The following is a 23572-nucleotide window of genomic DNA, read 5'->3' as shown; positions in this document are numbered from 1 at the left end:
CAAATATTTAAAAGAGACACACAGTGGAATTGCAAATGCATCAACCAGTTTATTGATAGATAAATACTGACTTGCTGTTCTGCTGCTGATGGAAAAATACCTCATTCTGAATTGGCAACACACATGATCAGGTGCAGGTTCTCCTGTACTCGGCAACAATGCAGGAGGTTATAGCTGCAAACATGGCGAAGCTGTGCAGATAGCTGAAAGGATAGTTGCTTCCACCTTCAGTTGGTAACACACAATAAGCCACCTTAAAACAGGAAGTTGCAAAGGAATGTTGCTCAGATGGGATTGTGTGTTGCTTGTGAGTCTCCTGCACAGCATCCTCCATTGGGTTTGGAGACCTTGTGCTACCACCAGCCGAACACACAGACTGTCCCTTCAGCCGTCTGCAGAAGTCTGGCTTCCTGGATACCACATTTGGTTGCAGTGCCAGTAGCAGAGAGTGGGAACAGAAGAGCATGGATATCTGCATATTTACATGCCCTTGATTTCACATAAGCTTTCCGTGTTTTTATTTTCTCAGCATCCATATATATTGATAGATAAGCAAGGAAAACCTATGCAGTTCTTTGAAGGCTATCATCTGGCTATATTTTTGCATGTTTTTATCAGTAGCTCAGGTTTTCTCTTTGGTGAATAGCTCATCCTGCTCTAAATAAATGGCCCAACTAGACTTGTGGCTGTAAATCTGGGAATGAGGAGAAACAAAGAACTTTCTTTTCTTCAATAGATTAAATATTCACCCCTTCAGAAAATTGAAATATGTGGGTATGTTTAATTCCCACTCGTTTAAAAAGCATTACGTTGAAAACAGAGCCTTGAACAGTGCTTCTTTGGGGAAAGGAGTTGGCGTTGAAGGGCATCAGAGCAATGAAAGGTGTCCTGGACTTACTTCTTTTCTTAACTAACTGATGGGGACTTATACTCCTCATCAGTCCCACTACCACCTTAAAACCAGAGTCTGGCAGCCTCTAGTTGGTTTCTTTTTCAAAAACAGTTCTAGAAATCCCATTAATTGAATTGAATTGGATGGACAATATAACGACCACATAACTGGAGTCTTCTCTATATGTCTTCTTGCATCCTTGTGGCATAATGTGATGCTTCCCTGTGCAAGTGGAAAGCAAGTCTGATGTTTCTTCAGTTCTTTTAGTCGCAGGGGCCTGGTCCACTCAATGCTGCTCACTTCTGGCTTGAGGATACATGGGAGGAAACTAAACACCTGGGATACAGTTTGGGATACAGTTTATTGAATACAGATAGTGATGGATATGGATGCAGATTATCCATAAACAAGCAAAAGAAGAGCATGCAAATGTCCCTTTAGCCAAAGTGGTTCCTGATATCACACTAGCCACTTGGGGCCTGTGCATTCTCATGGTTCCAAGTGGGAGACCAAACAGTAAACCCTTTCCATGGATTTTATAGAGTTCCTTGCCCTCTTTTTCAGAGGTTATGCATGTTCGCAAGCTAGCCACCCCTGCTGGGAGACAAGGGAAGAGAAGGCCCAAATATGTCAGTTTCAGCAAAAGCAGCCTTATCTCAGAGATGAGGTGAGGAATTTACAGCACCTTGTAGCTGGTGACTTCATACCTTCATGGAGACCATATACTGTAGGTTTCTCACAGCAGTTAAATCATAACAAGTTATCTGTGGCTACACTTAATGTCCATGCTGGACACTGGGAACTGGTCACACTTTGCTCTCTAGCACAGTAATCTTCCCAATACAGCGGTGTTGGTGCTTTAGCTTTCAGTTCAAAAGCCTGAACAAGACCTTCATGTTGAAAATCTCTCTTGAGCACTGCCTGCAAATTAAGCAATCAACAAATGGATAGCCCATAATTATGGTGTTGACAATTGAATTCTGTACACCATCAGCTGACTTCAGCTTCCCAAGATACATGAAGTCAAATGTTTTAAAATGCCTCAAGAAAAAGCCTCGAAAAAAACCCTCTCTTTGACTTTTGGCTTGGAGTTGTGGGGGAAGGCAATTCAGGGGAAGGCCTAGAGGCATGAGCCTGCAGTAGTCTCTCATGGTTTCATTAGTCACACTTGGGGGACCTTTAAGTCAAATAAGGAGTTAAGCTGCTACAATTCAGGATACCTCTGAATTGTGGCAAGGAAAATAAACAGAGAAAGACTATTGACATGAGATCAACAACAGACAGCTCTTTCACTCACTCTGGTAGAACATTTTATGCATGCCACAATTTTCCACTGATCTGAATGGGATCCAGTATGACTAATTGGACATCTGCAGATGCTTGGGCATGTATCAGCAAATAAGTGGAGGGTGCAATACTTTGAACACCCAAGTTCCCTCCACTTCAGAAGGCGTTCTCTGTACATTTCAAGCATGCACTTTTTTATTTTACTGAATTAAAAAACATAGTGTGAAACATACTGCTTTATCACCAATTGCCTTTTTCCTCCTGAAATTGTTGGTTCTTTATCATGTCTTCTGTAGATTTTTGGCCTTCCATTTTCATCAGGCCTAGCCAGGATAGCCTGTGCAGAGGGCAGTTCTACCTCTCCAACTATTTTGGCATACAAATTGCTAATCTAGCTTCCCAAGAGCAAAGTGGAAGATAAAAAATGAATTTCTGAAGAATGTGGTATATCAATGCTGTATGGTGCAATTTAGTCATTGTATTTTATTACATTTATATCTCACCATTTTCTTCATGAGAGAAACTTAAGGTGCTTTACATTGTTCTCTCCTTTCCATGTTATCCTCACAACAACAACCCTGTGAGGAAAGTTAGGCTTAGAGTGAGTGACTGGTCCTTCTGTGACCTTTAAGCCTCAATGGGGACCAGAACCCAGAGCTTCTTCCCATCCATCAATCTAATCCCATCCATCAATCCCATCCATTATGGTCTAGTGCATGTTTTACAGTAAGTCTATGTTGAGTGGGGTTTTAAAAAGGTAGGCTTGTGTAGGGTTGGCAAGGAGAAAGAAAGGGGAGCTTCTCTTTTCATGCCCACTTTTTTCACTGCCCCACCCTCAGTAACAGTGTTCCAAACATTTGTTCTCCTCTTTTTTGAAAGCCAGTTAGGAATGTACTTCATAGGATTTTACCTAATTGGCATTCTCTACAGGCCAGTTGCTGTTGCGTACGTGCTAGTTGGTGGTACACTTTCTAGGGTTTCTAATCAGAGTTCAGTCCTACCGTGAGATGCCAAGGTGTGAACCTCCAACGTCTACCTGTAGTCAGTCTCTGAGCAGGATCTCAGCCCACGTTTCATACTGGATTCCAGTCTTGCCCAACCTGGTGCCTTTCCTTGCTGGAATCCAAGACACCTGGAATGGTGCTGAGTCGGGAAAGGCTATTTGCTGTGCTCCATTTTAGCTTTATTTTACAGTACACTCTATTTTAGCACTTCATTTCTAAAAAGCACCCTGGCATGTGAGAAGTATTCAGCTGCTTGTGAAAAAGAGCAGGAGTTCCCCAGGGTGTTCAGTTCCACAGGACACTTACCTAGCTTGTGTTTTGCTTGTACGGAACTAACTTGCCTTTGTGTTTCCTCCTTATTGTGGTTGTCCTGTTGTATTGCAGAGTGAAGATTCAGATGAAGATGAGCCTTGTGCAATAAGTGGTAAATGGACTTTCCAGAGAGACAGCAAGAGGTGGTCCAGGCTTGAGGAGTTCAACGTTTTCCCTCCAAAACTAGATGGAAATCCCTCGTCCCCAGACACAGCTCATCTGAGCAGTGCAAACAGTCAGGAAAGCATGCTGATGGACCAGAGCGAGCACCAGGATGTCCTTTCTGTCCACAGTGCTGGCAGCAATGGTAGCCACCCCACTGCTTCCCAGAGTGAACCTGCCACAACTCGGACCAGTTCCATCATGAGTGTGGGCTTGTCAGGCAACCTTGTGGCCAATGAGGACTCCTTCGGCAGCTTGCCCTCACCGAAAGAGCTGTCAAGCTTCAGTTTCAGTGTCAAAGTGAGTGAGAAGACCGCCAAGTCGAAAACACGGAGCCTGCTAAAGAGAATGGAGAGCCTAAAACTCAAAAGCTCCCATCATGGTAAAAACAAAGGCCCTTCAAAACTTGGCCTCATAATCAGTGGCCCTATCTTGCAGGAAGGTGTGGATGAGGAAAAATTAAAACAGCTTAACTGTGTGGAGATCTCTACCCTCAATGGCAACCACATTAATGTCCCCATGGTACGCAAAAGAAGTGTCTCCAATTCCACCCAGACCAGCAGCAGCAGCAGCCAATCAGAGACGAGCAGTGCAGTCAGCACTCCAAGCCCCATCACAAGGACACGTAGCCTCAGTGCCTACAACAAACGAGTAGGGATGTACCTTGAAGGCTTCGATCCTTTCAACCAATCAACATTCAACGATGTCATGGAACAGAACTTTAGAAACCGGGAGAGCTTTGCAGAGGATACAGTCTTCTTCATTCCTGAAGACCACAAGCCTGGAACTTTCCCCAAAGCTCTCTCCAATGGGAACTTTGCTCCTTCTGGGAACAGCACCTCAGTGAACTGGAGAACAGGGAGCTTCCATGGGCATGGACATCTTGCCCTCAGGAGAGAAAACAGTTCTGACAGCTCCAAAGACCTGAGCATTGGGAAGAGGCGCAATTCTTCCAGCTCCATGTGTAGTCGCCTGAGTATTTATGACAATGTGCCAGGCTCTATCCTGTATTCTAGCACTGGTGATCTGGCTGATCTTGAGAATGAAGACCTCTTCCCTGAACTGGATGACATTCTCTATCATGTCAAAGGCATGCAGAAAATCGTAAACCAGTGGTCAGAGAAATTCTCGGATGAAGGGGACTCAGATTCAGCTCTCGATTCAGTTTCTCCATGTCCTTCATCTCCTAAGCAGATCCTCCTTGATGTGGACAATGACCGGACAATACCCAGCGATCTTGACAGCACAGGAAATTCACTGAATGATACAGAAGAGCCCACAGGGATCCAGGAAAGGAGGGACTCTGGAGTAGGGGCCTCACTGACACGCTCTAACAGGTCAGTGAAAACAGATACTAAGTATAAAGGGAAATGTGGTATGCTATTATCATTATCATCACAGTGTATGTGCTGCCTACATACCTATATCACTGAGTGGTTTACAAAATCAGAGATAAGGGTACAAACCTTCGCATGTTTAGATAAAAAAAGGCCTAAAATCTGAAAGCGTTTTTTTGTTATTAAAACATGCACCAGATTGCACTTTAAACTATATCAGTAAATACAAAAACTCTTCAGTTGATAGGTTTAAAATATTTAACGTGAAATTTAAACGTACAGTTTACAAACTAAGTGAGCATGCTAGGAGGGCTTAGGTCAATAGGCACCTAAAATAAGCCAGAGTTGGCACATCCCAAATAGTACTGGAGAGGTATCCTGTAAGTTGAGCTCTGCTGCAGTGAAGGCCCACTTCTGGTTTGCCACCATAATCTAAAATCAGGAATTGGTCAGTAAGAACTGCTTAAGCTTTAATCCTAAGTGTGTTTCTACAGAAGACATGTCCACAATTCCCCACATTTCCCACCAGCCGTTCCACAATGAAAGACATTTAATAGTCCCAAACCTAGTGCAGAATAAAAACTTTTTAAACACTTTCCTAAAAACGGTTACACAAGGCTAGTCTTAGCTACATCTTTAGAATAAAGTGTAGTCTAGCCTGCAGTCATGTTAGTGTTCATGACATTCTGAATTCAAGATGAATTTTTACTGTTAAAGCTGAATATCTGTTTTGACGGACAACAGAACCCTGTATGTATGTATGTATATATGTATGTATTTAGAAAATTTCTATGCCGCCCCATTCGCCGAAGCCTCGAGGCGGCTCACAACATAAATCAATTAAAATAATATAAATTAACAATATAAAATAAGTTAACAATATAAAATAACATATATGTAGATATATTTGTTTCTGAATTGAATCAGGGCACATAACAATACTTCTAGAAATGCCCCGACAGATTGTAAAAACAAGCCATAACAGTTCTTATTCCTCCTCTGCATTATCCTATATATTGGTTCTAGTATGCTGAAGCTATGGGATTCATCTTTAATGCATAGTTCTCTAGAGGTGTATGTGGAAAATGCATTAAGAGATGAGATGAATTCACTCAGTGCAAAAAGAAGGTAAAATTTAATTTTCAGGTCATTAATCAAATGATGTAATCATCTGAGATAGTTATTGTAGACCTGTTCCCTAGCAAAACTTTTCCTGGCTGTTTAAAGGTGTTTTGTCCATTGCATGTTATCAATATGGTAGTGATCTTCCATAACACTCTTTGGAATTTGAGCATGATTCACAGTAACCTTGCAACACTCTAGGTAGATAATTCAGCTTCAGCACCAAAAGATACACATGCTAAGCTGGCATACTTAACTCATAAGCCTGTCACATATATCACCCTGCTTAAGGCAAGCCAAACGATGAGGTAGGTAAAAGAGAAGGAAGTGGACTTTGGACATTCTTTCAACGCTCTCTTTCTTGCCTATCCTTGCAGTGCTTTCCTGTTCCAAGAAATGAAAATACACAGTAATTGTAGGCACTGGGGAGTTTTTCAGTATTGATGTTCATCAAAATGAAGTGGGAATGGCATATTTTCTGAAAAGTTCTTGGTGTGGCTACCAGGCATCTTTCAAGTGGGAAATTGGCCTTCTAACTCATTTGCATTTTATGTATCAGATCTGGTTATAAGACAGGATACAATATGTCCTTGACTCTCAACTATGCCATCTTGATCTTTCGTATATGACCAACATTATTGTGCCCCTGATGGTGGGCATTATGTCTTATGGGCTAGGCAGAAAGCAACATACGATCTACACTTCAAAGGGCATGGGCAATTACTAGAGGAGCCAGTTTCTTAATGCTTGTCAGTGGGAAAAGAGGTAGTGCTAGCCTACGCCTTTATGCCTTGCCAATTGGTGCATCACAGATGGGTTGCATCTGTTAAGTGAAGACCGAGTGTTAATTCATGATTTCTTTCACAGAGATTTTGCTTAAAGGAATGGCTGGTGAACAATTCAGTGTGTATTTCCAGTGTGTATTTCCAAATGGGAGTGGCCTATGTCATTTATATTTTCCCTCTGATTTGTGCAAAATTGCTCTGGAAAAAAGGGAACCCTTTATTCAGACTCAGGGCCCTTTCACTAATCCTTCTGATGAAACTAAGCAATAAAACTTGGGTTCTCAGTAGTTTGGCTCATCTACCCACATTTCGAATGGCCACGTGTCCTCTTTCACTGAGTTTGATGTTTTATTTGACTGGCTGCTGGATACCATATTCTGTTCGAAGGGCTGTCCTGTCTAATTGCAGTTTAAAGATAAAAAACCAGAAGAGCAGTTGCCCATCAACATTAGCACCTGAACAGCAAACTAAACAGGCAGACATAAGGTCACCTGCCCATCTTTCATGCACTAGTCTTCCACTATATTTCTATTCTTACTAAAATGCATCTGTAATATCAATTAACACATGCAATTTTTATACAGGTTGCTATCATCTTTATTCTCTTTTGATGGTGCATAAACTTTTCTTTGGGTGGGTGCAATTCATAAGTGTCTGTGCTATTCATAGTGCCAGCAGACAGATGCATAAAAATGTTTCATAAAGAAGAACCTTAGAAATGCAATTTAAGTGCAAGGAAGTTAGAACCTTAGAAATGCAATTTAAGTGCAAGGAAGACCTTTGCAGTATTTTCTCTCTCAGTCAGCTTTGCTGCTAAGTACTTAAGAAGTTTTTAACATCTCTACTCTCAATATCACAGAGAGCTCAGTTCAGGAAATACAATTCTGCTAAGCAAATTAAGTTGATCTGGCTTTTCACTCACTTCAACCTGAATGTACTGTTAAATCCCTTTCTCTCTCTCCTGAAGACACAGAATGAGGTGGCACAGCTTTCAGAGTTCCCATCGACCCAGCTTCAGCTCAGCGTTGTTACAGATCAACTGCCAGTCTGTCGCACAGATGAACCTGCTGCAGAAATATTCCCTCTTGAAGTTAACTGCACTCTTGGAGAAATACACCCCTTCTAATAAGCATGGCTTCAGCTGGTAAGGAGCTGCAGACATCCATGGTAGGCAGGCTTCTGACTAGTCAGAACCAGAAATAGTAAAACACTCCCTTGAACACTTCCTGCCTGCCAAAAAAAGGTCATTTTTTAAAAAAAGTTGTGCAGCTTTGACATATCTACTGAGGATAGCTCTGCACTGTTGATGAGCAACATTAGAGAATGGGTTTGATCCAGATTTAAATATGTGTAACTGGGCTGGCGGACTAGCATGGGAAGAAGGAGCAGAGAAGTTTGCATCTGCAGGCCCAGTTGCCTGTGCTAAATCTGGATCCAATACAGTGGGACTGTTCCATGACCGACAGCCACCATGGCTGAGGCTGCAGCAAAAATGGAGCACATGCAGCCACCGTTTTGAATATGCAGCACCCAAATGTGCTGCAGCGTATGTTTTAGGGTTCTGCCGTGGTTGTTTAACCACGGCAGAACCCATTCTCATTGAGTTCTAATGACATGACAATTCCTGAGTGAAGATTCCGTATGCACCCACAACAATCCTCGGCATGAATCTGGTCAGTGCCTATATACATGCTTTTGCAAGCCTAATTTGGTAATAGATGAGAGATGGTGAGAACATCCTTTAAGATGAATACAGAATTCATTATTCCCATTGCATAATTAAAGTGCCCCGTCAGTTTAATGCCATTGAAAACCTTAGATTGCCTATTCTCTGTTGCTACTTGCACAGGGTAATAAGGCAGCTAAAAGGGCAGCGTGAGGGTGTGGAGTGTGCGCATCCATTTTACTACAACTTTAACATCTTCTCTAGCCTCCTCCTTCCTGTCCCTAGGACTTGCAGAGCTGCATCAAAGCTCTTCCTGTTCCAGGACTGTTATTATGGGAGTTGAGCTAAATACAGAAGTTGTTTGTTCTGAAAGACAGAAATAAGTATTGACCAGTTTACCCTTGCATGCTTCAGATGCTCAGCAGACTTCGTAATGTGTGTATGTTTCTTTTTACATGACTTTCCGCTGCTGTGCATTTTGACAAACAAAAATCATACATACGCTTATATCACTAACACTTTATGTTAAAGCTGTATGGAAATACAAATTAGATGGAATGGTTATATGGCAGCTTAGTCAGTCATAAACCTAAAAGGTTGTTTAAATAACTATACTGTTAATTTAGAATTTTCTCAGTTGATGTCATTCCAGTTTTGCGTCTCGTGTTAAATATTTGCTTTGTCGCATAACTTGCTTCTTAGCAATGTGAAATTCTTAAATGATTTTATTAAATGAAATAGCAGGGCTCTGGAATTTTTGGTGGTAATTTTTTTCCTACTGGTCAAAACCAAATAAAAAGGACTTTTTACCAAAGTGCGTGGGTGAAGTGTTAGAGAAGGAAGGTGTGAAGGGGCAGAAGTTGTGCCTGAAAAGGTCATTTGTCGAACTCAAACTTGCTGCTGGCAAACACCAGTGTATTACATCAGTTTCCTGCTGTGACACAGGCTAGTGGGTGGTGGGACCAAGTCTGAGGGCTTTCTAAAGCAAGTGGTTAACATACAAAAAGCTCATTGTTCACATGTCTATCTTTCCCTGAGAGTCCTAAAGAAGAAAGATTATAAAGGGTCATTGACTTCTAGATTTGTGTTTGACTCTTACAAGTTTTGACACGGCCACCCTAGTTCTGCCCTCTACCTTCTGGCCTGCCAAATTCTGGCATATACGATTAACTAATAAGGTGAAAGGATCCTTCTTTTAATTGATATCATAAATCAATTGATTCTTTAGCTTCAGATTTGATGTGAATGGCTTAACTGATTTGGCCATCCTCAAGAACTCAACACAAAGTTGACTTGCATGTATCAGATGATTGCATAACGAGGGATAGAAAAGATAAGAGTGGCCACTTGTATGAGGCCTTGTTGTGAAGAGAGATGTTTTGAACAGTTTGCATATTCTTTATTCCAAAGATCCACTGAAACGTAATTTTCCAAAATCAAATGAGCTATTTATTCAAGAGGAAGATTAAATTATATCTCAACAAAATTTTGTCTATATCGATTTTGTGACATTGACTAGAAGTGACTTCTTACTTTGATTGCTGAGTTAAAGGCACAACAGTCAATTGAGTGTCATGGTGTAACTTGTACCTGGAAGATGAATCTTCCAGATCTTAATGCATGTTAAGAACATATTTGTTTACATTCTTACCATACCTTGCTAGAAAAGAAATAGAATACAAAAGTGGCCTTTCCTTCTAAGTTAGGTAAATCCTTCAGTCTTGAGATTGGTCTCTCAGTGCATGAATGCAAATTCACTTGGGAATCTTATCTGCATTACCATGAATTCCATGTCAAAAGAATGGTAGGATATCAATATACAAAATGATCTATTTAAAATTTTGTTTTAACTGGTGAACCACCCAGAGAGTTTCAACTATTGGGTGGTATAGAAATTAAATTAATGAAGGGATGAAGAACAGATTATTAATCATCTAACAATTATTTTCATTGGTTTAACAGTACTAGTAAAAATCTTTAAAATACACTTCTGGATCCCTATTATTACATTTACATTTGAGGGATTTTCCTGTGATATTTTTCCCCCTTCACATAGTGGAATGTTGCAACTTCAATGCCACAATCAGGTTTTCCATACTGCTATTCTGAGTCAGATGAGATGTTTTCCTTTGTGCCTCTTATTCCACACCCCACAGTTGGAAATAGAAGTGTGTGGTCTGCACTTGAGAAAGATGGCATGAACACATAAAAAGACACTTGAAGCTTTGTCAATCTTTATCAGTTTATTTCTGTTCCTCTTCAGGGCTGTGCCAAAGTTTATGAAAAGGATAAAAGTCCCAGATTACAGGGACCGAAATGTGTTTGGAGTTCCCCTGACCGTTAATGTGCAACGCACAGGACAACCTCTACCGCAGAGCATTCAACAAGCCATGCGATTTCTTCGCAACCACTGTCTGGATCAGGTGAGATTCCTTGTTATTTTTGCATTGCCAACTGCCACAGTCCCAGAAGTTTTCTTTGCTGGTGCTCTTCTTTAGTTGTTGAAATTTTTTTTCAAGAATTGTGTGGCTAGTCAAACTAATTGGCGTGTAACCCCAAATGTGAACTAATCACAGCAGCAGTCAGCCTCACCATCTCTTCTTAAACAGCTTATCAGGTAAAAGAGACAGGTGGTACTATTCCAGACTGGGAGACACATTTCTGAATGTTCTTCACATAATGAGAAGCATACCTCCACTTGGATAAGTCAAGCAGAAGCTTATGCAATGGCCTTCTTGCATGGCTTTGTTTGTGTTTGTTTTTTGTTTTTTTTACACAAGCAGTGTTCGAATGTGATCTTCCATTTCACACAGACGCAGTAGACTTTGGAAATAGCTGTACCACAAAACTAAGTGCTGAATCTTGAAACTTGGTTGTTAGAATCACTTTCTGTTTTAAGCATGGTACCAGTGGCAGATCTCTCCTACATATTTCTTTTGTCAAGTAGGTTGGCCTTTTCCGAAAATCTGGAGTCAAGTCAAGAATCCAGGCATTACGACAAATGAATGAAAATTCAACAGGAAAAGTAAACTATGAAGGTCAGTCTGCTTATGATGTGGCCGACATGCTGAAGCAGTATTTCCGTGATCTGCCGGAACCGCTCATGACCAACAAACTTTCAGAGACTTTCTTACAGATCTACCAGTGTAAGTCATGGTTGTTCAGAGCTTCTGTTGTAGTCATTTCCAAATGTCTGTCTCTCTTTACAACATTGTCAATCTTGAAACTGAAAATCAAATGAAATTTGGGATTTTCATTAGAATTGGATATATGTGACAGTTCATATTGATGGCATTTCACCATCTTTTCTGTGCTGTATTTTGAGAGGCAGTGGTCAGTCATTCCACTATCACCCATAGCTTTTAAGGAAAGAACAGATGTCTCTCTTACCAATAGAGTCTTACCAATAGAGCCCTGCCTGCTTAGTTTACACCTCTTGGCATCCACACAGTTAATGAGAATTAACCATAGGGTGCTTCCAAATGAGGCTTTGATCATGCATCCACCTTCATTCAGTGCATTGTATGAAGGCTGGTACACATGTCATCATGTGTAACCCTCCTGAGTTTTCCCACTGCTCCTTCTGCCTTTTTTCAAACAGCCTGAGCTTGCTCCCATTCCATCTTCCTGTGCTTTCTACCCCACGCTAACCGTGCATGAATCGTCTCAGTAACAAAGCATATCAATGATTCTTGCCCACGATCATGTGCATGTAGCCTGTTGCTAGCTGCAAATCCCTTTAGATTGGGGCACCAGTGAAACATGGCCATCAGAAAAGATGCCTTTCTGTCATAGCAGCAGCTCTTCCCAAAGTCCCTTGTACTGATGGGACAGGTGGTGGAAAAAGTTACATCCATAGATGCAAGTCAGTGTGAATAATGCACTAAGGAACATTCAGCTCATTCTTGTGTCTTGGATGGCAAGAGAAGTAGGGATCACTTGTTTCCAGATCTTATTCTTCCCTGGATTTTGTATCTCTCCTTTAGATACTGTATCCTCAAGATAAGCCCATCTCACATTTTGTGAACTCTAAACTGTGTACTTCGGGTACCTTTGGGAGATTGTTTCTCCTTGTATGCAGCAAATAGCCTCACCCCAAATTTTCAAGTCCCATAAAAAGGACATCAAAAATCGTTGGTCAGGATATATGTTCTCCTTTGTCACTGTGGAGCTACCTGACAGATAAGTATGAAACTATCCACCAGTGATAATTTTCCTTCCCTCGTCACTACATCATCATTAAGTAAAGCACTTGTCTGCTTCTTGACACACAGTTTGGATATTTTGAGGTGCCAAAGTTGGGAATCATTTAATGGCTCTTTGTTTTAACTACCTCCCCAGTTGAAGAACGTGTTTCACTGGTGTGTGTAGTTTTTTGTCAGCGTCCAGAGTGGCTGGATTTAATGTTTGCATCCTCGTGTACCACCCATGTTCATAAACTGAAGGAGCTCCAATCTAATTTAACAGTCTTTTTAGCAGGTCTACAGAAGTATGTGGCTCTCATAATTAAATTCTAAATTTAACTCTGGAATATGCAGCGTTTTGTTTTACTGTTGAGTCTCTTGCTAGGCAGGAAATACCTGAGGGCAGTTAAGTTGTTGACAAAAAAAAAAATGCCTTCATTTGCCATGAATGGTATGCAGCACACTGAAGGAAATCGCTTCAGACTAAAGTCAAAAATAGTTGAGGCCAGAGTTTGCTTTGGGATGCATTCATGCTATATGTGTGGAAAATCAATGAGTTGATGAGAGGATTGCTAATCTTGTGCAGATGTGCCAAAGGATCAGCGTCTTCAGGCCATCAAGGCAGCCATTATGCTTCTACCAGATGAGAACAGAGAAGTCCTACAGATTCTCCTGTATTTTTTGAGTGATGTCACAGCTGCTGTGAAGGAAAACCAGATGACGCCAACAAACCTCGCTGTGTGCTTAGCACCTTCGCTTTTCCATTTGAACACCCTCAAGAGAGAAAATTCTTCTCCAAGGCAAGTGTCCATGTGCTACCTTGATGGCCTTGCTGGTGACTGTTGCACATGGAAAGAAATCTGTCTCTAGAACTTCTAGCTATGATGTCCCCTAACTAATACTGAATTTTGAGTTTTCATTGGGTAGTGCTAGTGATGATGACTGCAGTGAACTTAATGTATGCAAATCATCGCTTGATTCTGCAGTCAACAGGTGATCAGCATGCTAGCATAACACTCTTAAATTCATCTGGACATGCCATTATAAATACACGAGATGGCTGAAAAGAAAGATCGCCCTTAGATGCAGACTGCAGGTTTTTAAATCAGCAATTTAGGTGGGACCCTTGGCTCTTTATGGAATTCTCTGGTTGTACATTGCAATCCATTCTAGTCAGCTTTGTGTCATCGAGCTTCCATTTTAACAGGGTGATGCAGAGAAAACAGAGTCTGGGAAAGCCTGATCAGAAAGATTTAAATGAGAATTTGGCTGCAACACAAGGCCTGGGCCACATGATTGCTGAGTGTAAGAAGCTGTTTCAGGTGAGTGTTCCACTGTACAATTATTATATATGTATCTTGCATATGCCTCTATTGGCAGGTTGTGGACCATGTCCAGGAACCAAATCTGGCCCACCTGGAATCCCAGTCCAGCCCTCCGCTTCCCCAGATCACCGCACCCCCTTTACTTGGTCCAACTCCTGTTTCCTCCAGCCACTGATCATTTGATGGTTTCTCAGCTTTTCTATAGTTCGCTACCATTCTGAAAGTTTCAAATGCCTCTAAGACTTCCTTAACTGTTAGAGCCTTAAGCTAAAAGGTAGTGGAATTACTGGCTTTTGCCTTGAGTTCTAAACTCTTTTGCCATCAGCATAATTTACCACTAGAATGTGGCACACAAGAGCTTCTCCAAAACGGGATGTGGGGCTCCAGCTGAAGGAGGTTCTGTTCCACAACTCCACACTTAGTTCTTGTTGCCATAGTGCCCTATTTGGCAACTAGCCTTGATGGAGGGATACTTTTAAAAGGTGTTGAAGGGTCAAAGGCCAAACTTTCACCACATCCAGCTTAAAATTGTCTTCCCAGCTGTGGGTCTCCTTTTTGCCTCTAGGATAGTAACTGGGGAACTAGATAACATTCCTACTGGGCTACTCGTTGGTGCTTTTAATATGGCTGGTGTTATCTATAGTTTTCTTCAGTACCAATGAAGTACCATGAAATGTTGGCAATGAATCTACAGTAGTGAACATCCAAGTTTTTTCTTCCTCATATCACCCCAATCCCCAGATCCCTGAAGAAATGAGCAGATGTCGTAATTCTTATACAGAGCAAGACCTTAGACCTTTGAGCTTGGAGGAACTTGGGCGAATGAATAACTCGGAGCCTGCAGACTACCATTCTTACATTCAGGACTGTATGGATGACCTGTTCAAGGAGATAAAAGATAAATTTAAAGGATGGGTCAGTTGTTCCACTTCTGAGCAAGCAGAGCTGGCCTACAAGAAGGTATAATTCCGGGATGGCTTTCAAGTGTTCTTAGTTTATAGATTTTAATGCTTTTTACATGGAAGAGAAAAAGTAATCACACACAACACATTTTAGAAAGAGGGTGGGTGGGAATGATTGCTTTGAATATGGAAAAAATATTTAAGCATAAGTAATATTCCAAGATGGAACAAATGGAGCTGACTTGAAGTCATATTTCCAGCTGGTTACCAGCACCAGGTTAAGCTGGAGACATTATTAAACCACCTGAAGTCGTTACTCAGCATAGTGTTCATGAATCAAAATGCTATGTGGATGTTGATTTGGAAGCAGTATGGACTTGAGGTTCTTTTCTAGAGTAGGAAATTTAGGGCTGGCTTCCACTGCAGCCTTCAAGAAACTTCCAGGTGGACGTGACAGTCACCCATTCTAGTAACTACTGTAGACAGTGACAAAGAGCGACTGTCCAGATGGGGTCATCCTTGGTTGCCCTTCCAGAAACGAACCTTCTGACAGCAACAGAAGAGAAAAAGAAAATCGCATCAAATGGGAACTTTGTCAAAATTGACAGCTACTGCAGTCCCACAGAGGTGGCTGCACTCATGGAGGTTCATTTGTAGTTTCCTGTCTAAACAGGTCCGTAGGTTATAAACAGAATAAGCATTTTAAACATTCCGTTACTGTCATTCTTTTACTGTTCAGAGTATGTGATTGGTATCAGTGGGTCACACAACTGCTCTGAGGGCAGGATTCCACAAGTGCAACCCACAAACAACAACTTGATGTTTGGTTGTCGCTACCATCCCATGATGTGTTTTTGCTTAGGCTTTCTGCAGTCAAGAGATGATTTTATGGTATATATTTTACAAGGCAGTGCACACCCATTTATTTTAGAGCTCTTTCTCTTAAGTCATTGCAAATCCGAAAGGAGTTATGGATGGCTTGTGTGGCCAAGGCTATCAAAAGTGCAGTCCAGTTGAAATGCCTATAAGCCTCCCATTTGAAGGATTATGGGCTTCCTTTCCAAAGCAGGAGGAGCACAGAGGCAATCTTTGCCTCTGCACTTCTTCTGTTCTGCAACTCAGCTGGACCTCCCAGTCTGGCCAATTAGCTGAGATGCTTCAGATGAGGGTGGAAGGAGGTTGGCACTCTGCCAGGATGTCTTGGTAGCATTGGTCTCCTCTGTTCCTTGCCTCCCAGGATGTCCCCTTCAGCCCTTCTCTGAAGTTGGTCTTAGGAGCTTGGAGAAACAACCAGCCATTTTTCCCAGGCCAGGGATAGTGGTGCAAGGGCGATCTTAGCATGGGTTCTTAGGTCAGAGCCGTTTTCCAGCCTTGAATCTAGGAATCTGAAGAATCCTACTGCCTGCTAGACACTGTCTAAGGGGTAGGATCACTCTGTAAAACTATGTTTGCCATGAGCTGAGCACTTCATCTTATTACACAGAGAGTTCCAGGATGGGTTAGTGATGTAACGTGACCTACTGAATCTTGTCATCACTGGGGTCACTTTATGGAGTATGATCTTTACCAGTCATGCTGATGTATGCATTTCACTCTGGTTTGGTTAAAAGGCTATTACACAAACTGAGTTCACTATATTGGTTACAATTCACATTTTCATGGTAATGTTGCTTTCCAGGTTTCTGAGGGTCCACCTCTCCGGTTGTGGAAATCCACTGTTGAAATCCCTGCAGCTCCTGAAGAGGTATTAAATCGCCTACTTAAAGAACAACATCTTTGGGATGAAGATCTTTTGGATGCAAAAGTGATCGAGACTTTGGACAGCCAGACTGATGTATACCAATATGTCCAAAACAGCATGGCCCCACATCCAGCCAGAGACTATGTAGTACTAAGGTAAACTTAAAAGATTTCACTCGCAGCACAATTTATGAATGAGAAAGCAAAAACAAAAACCTCACACTTTAAAAAATGAGCAATTGAAAACAGTTACACAGATAGCTTGATTTCTCTTCTGCAATTTTGCGTAGCCCAGAACAATTCTATGATACGTATGGCCAACTATACTGTTATAAAGCTGCACTTGTTTTCAACAGGACTTGGAGGACAAATTTATCTAAGGGAGCTTGTGTGCTGTTGAGCAACTCCGTGGACCATGACCTTGCTCCAGTCCTTGGTGTGAGAGTGAATGTGCTCTTGTCCAGGTATCTCATTGAACCTTGTGGATCAGGAAAATCCAAGCTCACCTATATATGCAGAACTGATTTAAGGTAAACCTTTCACTATATTATCTTCATGTATGTGTTTCCATCTCCCCATATACTCACATTCTTGTGGACCACTGAGTTGCAGTATAGTCCTGCGCAAGCTCTTCTACTTCCTTATTTATTTTTCTTAAACTCGTCCTTATTTTTTCAGAACTCAGTTGATACTGATTTGAATTTATTTATTATAATTTAGAATTTCACAAACTTTTGGCTACCCCACAATAGAGACATGGCAGGGATAATCAAAATTATCAGGAGTTCCTCCTTGAAGTGTGTTCTCACACACTTCTGAGACTGCATCACAAATTTTCACCGACTACCATCTGTCTTGTTAGCTTTTGGGTACTCCCATTTGCCCTTCCTACGTTTACGGTTGCTCTGGGTATTTATATGAATGCATCCTCTGCTCAGAGTCATTCTGCATCATGGAGTTTTTTAATCTCACATCTTTAGTTGAAAAAAGAAGGATTCTATGCTAGGAATTATTTCCCCTGTCCTCCAACTGTATGCTTCTTTTGAGAGTGTTTATGTTCCATTTGTGAGCATGTTTTTCTTTTAAACATGACCAGCTATTATCAAGCATGTTTTTTTTTTTTTCTCTTCAAAACAGGGGACACAAACCTGACTGGTACACGAAGGCTTTTGGCCACTTGTGTGCAGCCGAAGTTGTAAAGATCAGAGACTCTTTCATTAATCAGAACCTAGAGACTAAAGAAGCAAAATCCAGGTGACGAACGAAGTGGACCAATGGTATTTCAATACCCAAATATTTCCAGAAACTGTTGATTGTCTGCTACAGAGAGGGTCACGGTGTGGCCTGTTCAGTCTTGTCCTGAAGGAGAAGTGTCTGGAATGGGATTGAGATCCTCACTCAAAAATCTGTGGCAATACCACACATTTTTAAAGCTGCTTCTTGTCGGTGTTAGGCCTATAGTGTAGGCCTTGACTGGAATATATTGGAAGGTGCAACTTTTTTGTTGTTTTGAGTAATATTATACTTGTTGCTTGGACAGTGTGAATTGCTTCTGAGAAGCTAAACTCCAAGACTTAAATCTGTTTCTGGAATATAGTGAAAACAGTTCATTCCTCTGTAATGTAGCTTTATGTATGTATCTGTGTGCCATTTGTTGAGGGACTGTTGCATCCACTGGATTCGTTGGCACTCTTCAATGGGTTCTTACGAGAGTGAGTGAAAGAAGGTTTGCACAGAGGCAGAGGTGTGAATCGCTGTCTAAATGGGTGAACAGAGTGTTAGGAACTGGAATGATAGAATCAGAGTGTCTGGTACACTTGGAAGCAAATGGAAAGATTTAAATTTGCATGTGTGTAGTATGGGGTTGGGAAGGTCAGCCTAGAACCTTTGCATGTCCAGCAGATCAATGCAGGTTTCATTCACTTGTTATGCATTAGTCCTGTGTGAATGTATTTAGGAGGAGGAAAAAGGAAAACAAGGACCACACTAGATTGGGCAAGGAAGTTGAAAAGGAGAAACATCTAAAGCTGATACCAGACAAAGAATTTATTAAAATTATTTTTTAAATGTCCAGTTTGTTTCAACATCTGCCTTTTGCAATGGCAGTAGCTCTGCTTGTCTATTCACATTTTAAATTTCCCAGAACATTTTCATGTGCATTTTGCCCAGACAAATCTGACTTTGCCACAGAATGCAGACCAAATGTTGTTCACAGCTCCTTTAGAATATATTTGTAAGAAGCAAAGGATATGCTTGTAAGAATGGTCAGACTTTACCTATTTAGCTGTTTATCTAAAACATCCTGGAGATGTACACCTCAAAAATGGAATTTGTGGGGAGAATTGAGGTAGAATGTGTGGGGAATAGCAGTGCTTAGTTCTCAAACTAAGAGTAGGACTACTCAGGATTAAGAGGGTGACATTGGCTTTGCTAGCAGGGACAAAGCTATGCAAAGCAGCCCAAACCCCAGAATTTGTGTGCATAGCTTTGTATCCCTGTGTATAGCATAGACACCTGCAGCGAAGCTTTGTGCATACAGCTATACACAGAGACTTCCACATTTTTCAGAACCCAAGCCATGTACAATTCTGTGCCACATGGAAAACTCCATGCAAACAGTTGTATGCTCAGAGGCCTCCCTGGTGTAGGCACCACTACCTGGATGCCTGGGGTGGAGCAGTGTTGAGGATCTGGCCGCTCTTATGTGGTAGCTTCAACCCTTCTGATAATGACTGATTAGCACTAGTGACTTGAAAGGATGGCCCTTGAAATATATATAACTATACATATATGTGCACACACATGGAAAGGTATTAGGTATTTTTTTAAAATTGAATTTTAAGACTGCCTCTCCTTTTGCATCACATATCCACATTTTTTCCTGCATTCACACCTGTTGAAATGCAACCAGGAGGCTTAACAGTCCTTTGTTTTTTAATGAATCTCATAGGAATAAACAGAAAGCTTGTGGCATGGGAATAGAGCTGAAACTGCCTTTAGTAGCTCAAAAAAAACTGCACTGGAAAATGTCATAACTGGAGCATTATGAAGTTTTAAAGCAATTCAGTGTAATGGAAACTGTTACAAGTTCAAAGGTATTCATATATTCCACTCATCTATAACCATATAACCTCATTTATCCACAAGGTTTTGGGGGAAACTTCCAAGATGATCAGAGATTCTGAAGCCTGGATAAGGGGGAGCATTGTTGCGAAAGGACTGCAAGTTAGCGTAAACACGACATTTTTCCTGTCCAAACATGTGTAGGAATTAACCTTTAAGGCCACTAGATGTGGGAAGAATCAGAACTCCAGCCCCAGCCTTGGAAGATTGGTTCTTTCTATGCCAGCTGGAACCAGCTTGGAGCCAGCATGGAGAGATGCAGTAGGAAGTGAAGGAGTAAAGGACACTGTCATCCTCCAAGGAATCGTGGCAGGTCCTTGCTCCTGTCTTCACAACCCATGGTGACACACCTAACATCTAAGTAATAAATGTATTTAATAAATTAATTAATAAGTATTTTTAGAAGCATGGCAGCAATCCCCTCCATCGGATGCCCGTCAGCCTCTGAGTTTGGAGCAACACTGGCTCACACTGTTACTAGCTTTTAGAAGGAAACCCAAACCTCTAAATGCCGATCTTCCTAGGCAACAAGGTTAGCAGTAATAAATCAATACTAATACCTGGGAAATGTGTAGAACTGTGCTGTTGCTTTGTTTTTCGAAAGAACTAAATTAATGGTCAAGCATTTTCAGAAAAACCTAAGCAGTGCATGTAACACTGAACATTTCCCAAACATTTCATGGGAGATATCTATAGTAGTAAAGCACCCAAAGGTCCCTGAGTGATAGCAGGTGGAATTGGGAACAGTTTTGATGCTCGAACTCCATGGGAAGTGTGGCAGTGCAAAAGGGCAGCCCTCCCCATGCGCTGATCCTGTTTCCCCTATTGCAAACCATGTGTGATTGGTCCTCAAGAGCATCTGTATACCCACTTATCATGAGGTACCCACAATACCCATGATGGATGCTCTTAAAATAGCACTGCTGCTTTTCTGTTCTGAATAGCACTAGGTCCAAAAAAAGGAAAGGCTGTGAATCTCACCTTCTCATTACCCAAAGCTTGACATGGCACCTGTGTAAGGCCTGTACTTAAGATTCAGTATTGTGTAATGATGCACTGAAGCCACATGAGGCATAAATGGGGTGAAAAGAGTAAAATGACAAGATGAGTATTTCTTCGAAGCAAAGGAAAGTTACTTGTGCTACTTGTTACCTCTTGGTGAGACTCCATCCCCTAAATCCAGTTTCTTAGCCCTTTGCTTCCTCTGCAGCCAGAGATGATGTCTGGCAGGTGTGTTGTCCCAAACACCATGTGGAAAAACTAGGCAGCTGGTTCCTCCTTGCTCTCTCAAATTGAGAAAAGGCCTGTGCACCCTCAGAACTGCCTTCCTTTCCCCACCCCAGGATGGTGGCTTGGCTAGAAGTGTTGTTGTTGTTAGTTGCAAAGTCACGTCCGACCCATCGCAACCCCATGGACAACATTCCTCCAGGCCTTCCTGCCCACCACCATCCCCCAGAGTCACACCAACCGCTTCAGTGACCCCATCTAGCCACCTCATTATCTGCCATCCCCTTCTTTTGCCTTCAGTTGTTCCCAGCATTAGGGTCTTCTCCAGTGAGTCCTTCTCATTTGGTGGCCAAAGTATTTGAATTTCATCAATGGCTAGAAGTAGCTCCCCAAAAACTTTATAAACCATTGTCAGTATTATTATTTTCAAAGTCATGTGATGAAGAATTGTGGTGAGTTAGCAAATTGTGTAGAGTTTTAGCAATACCCTTTGTCCGCAGCAATGACTCATTTTGAACTTCATCTTTACTTGTTTGATGTTGCTGGTCCTTCATGTGTTCTCCCAGATGCTCATTGCAAATCAGTACAGATGCAGAGGTGAACTCAGGATTAAGGAAAGGGTTTTGCAGTGGGAGATGTGAGATGTATGGCAGGCTAGGGCACCTCTTTGTGGGGTAATCTGTTTGCATGTTTAAGGGAGACGCTTCCAGGGACAGTGCCCAGCAAACATGAAAGACGTTGCAGAGTTTTCCGTTCTTCTCTTGATGAGTCGCTCACTTCTCCTTAACAGACCTGGAAGTGAAGCTCTTTCATGGAACATTTCCAGGATTGAATAGGACAGGTGCCAACTGTTCCAAATACTCCTAGGTGTAAGAGAGCTATTCTAGATTATGGCCTCACATCCTTACCATTCAAACATTAACTGGGCAGTAACTCCAGTCTGATTGTTGTGAATCTTAACTGCCACATAAGTGTCTCACGGATCATACCTTTAGTATTTCTCGCACGTAGGGAAACCTTGTGTATTCTTTGTATGCTTTTTACATGTTTAAACATGTAAAAAAATGTATGTTGTACATACCATTCTGTTGTAAACGTGTACACTTCCTCATATTTTATTGTTCAGCATAGATAAAGCATGAAAATAATTATTTAAAATATACTTGTATTTATACCTCAGATATTCTTTTTGGGGTGTGGGCAGATTGTACCTCAAGTTGTCTACCCTGCCCATCCTCCATGTAAATACATTCTATACCATGAAGGTCTAAGTAAAATGGAAGAAAGGTTTATAACTTGCTATTGTATGTCTGTACAGAATATAATCAATAAATGCACTATTAAATGTTTATGTTCGTGAGACACCTGAACTCTATGCATTTTGTATTTCCTGGTTCCCATGAAAGTTCTGGAAATGTGTAGTCTAAGCCAATGCGAGGCAACAAACCAGGGATTTGATTCTGGGACCAAACTGACAGTGTGCAATGCCCAGTGCACACTGTCACAGTTACAACCTCTGAAGAAGCATTTCCAGTGATCAAAAGCTACCTCCTCCCTGGGTAGGCTTCACCAGTTTGAAGTTCCTCAAAATGTTTACCTGAAAGCTGCTTTCCTGCAGCTTTCAACCAGTGCTTCTAGTCCCACCCTCTGGAACAACTGGAAGACAAGTCTCCCACATCTTCTGTCTGATACCCTTTCAGATATGTGAAGACCACCATAACGCCTTCCCTGAATCTTCTCCAGCTAACAATATTCAATTCTTTTCACCACTGTAATAAGACTTGGTTTCCAGTCCCTTCACCATCCTGGTTACTATTCCGAGGATATGGGTCAGTTTGTTAATGTCCTAAGAATGTGATCTGGACATGGCACACAAATACGATCTGAGTGACACAAAATAGAACACAACTGGTATTTCTCATAACCTGCAACACTTCTGTAGATGCAGCCTAATATTGCATTGGCTTTCTTAGCAGCGGCATCACACTGCTGGCTCATATTCAGCTTGTGATTATAGTCATGTTAGCAGTTTGCATGTTTGAAAGAAACAAACCTTTTCACTGAAATACAATCCTATGCCAAGGTCTCTGACTGTTAAATATGCACATGTGAACCAGCTGTTCATACTCCATCTTAAGTGGTCTGTGGACTAGCTTGCAAGTTTCAGTATTTCAAATGGAATCAATGCAACACTTCATTAGATTCCAATCCAGCAAAACTCTGGGAAGCCTGTATCCCAAATTAGTCCATCTATTACTGGTAGAGCTATTAAAAAGGTTTTCATCGCAGAAAGGAAGCAGTGTTGCTCCGTCCAGGAAATGTGTAGGTTCCTTCAAAACAAAAGGACAAAGGACTAAAGTGGAGAAAGTTTAATGCTTGTGCTGCAAAGGAAGGAAGCAAAAACTGGAACACTGGGCTTCATGTGTCACGTTGAATAGGCTAAAAGCTCGAGGAAAGTCAGCTGCAACATTTTAGAAGACAGCAGTCAATTGAAGTAGCTCTAC

General features: G+C 41.5%; 1 protein-coding gene across 5 annotated transcripts in view; it reads left to right on the top strand.

The window, feature by feature from the left end:
* Nucleotides 1-21279, top strand: part of DLC1 (DLC1 Rho GTPase activating protein) — a 313895-nt gene extending 292616 nt beyond the window's left edge. For all 5 annotated transcript variants that reach the window (XM_044418408.1, XM_044418409.1, XM_044418405.1 and 2 more), the window contains 10 exons: nt 3568-4994; nt 7869-8045; nt 10831-10990; nt 11515-11713; nt 13338-13551; nt 13959-14073; nt 14818-15036; nt 16657-16874; nt 17075-17248; nt 17856-21279. In XM_044418408.1, the coding sequence (XP_044274343.1) occupies nt 3568-4994; nt 7869-8045; nt 10831-10990; nt 11515-11713; nt 13338-13551; nt 13959-14073; nt 14818-15036; nt 16657-16874; nt 17075-17248; nt 17856-17976 (3024 nt within the window). In that variant the 3' untranslated portion in view covers nt 17977-21279. The remainder of the gene's footprint in view (nt 1-3567; nt 4995-7868; nt 8046-10830; nt 10991-11514; nt 11714-13337; nt 13552-13958; nt 14074-14817; nt 15037-16656; nt 16875-17074; nt 17249-17855) is intronic.
* The last annotated feature ends 2293 nt before the right edge of the window (nt 21280-23572 follow it).

The sequence above is a fragment of the Varanus komodoensis genome, unplaced genomic scaffold (genome assembly GCF_004798865.1).
Source record: "Varanus komodoensis strain SLA01 unplaced genomic scaffold, ASM479886v1 scaffold9, whole genome shotgun sequence".
NCBI classification, from domain to species: Eukaryota; Metazoa; Chordata; class Lepidosauria; order Squamata; family Varanidae; genus Varanus; species Varanus komodoensis.
The sequence above is the reverse complement of the archived record's forward strand: the minus strand, read 5'-3'. Positions and strand labels throughout refer to the sequence as shown.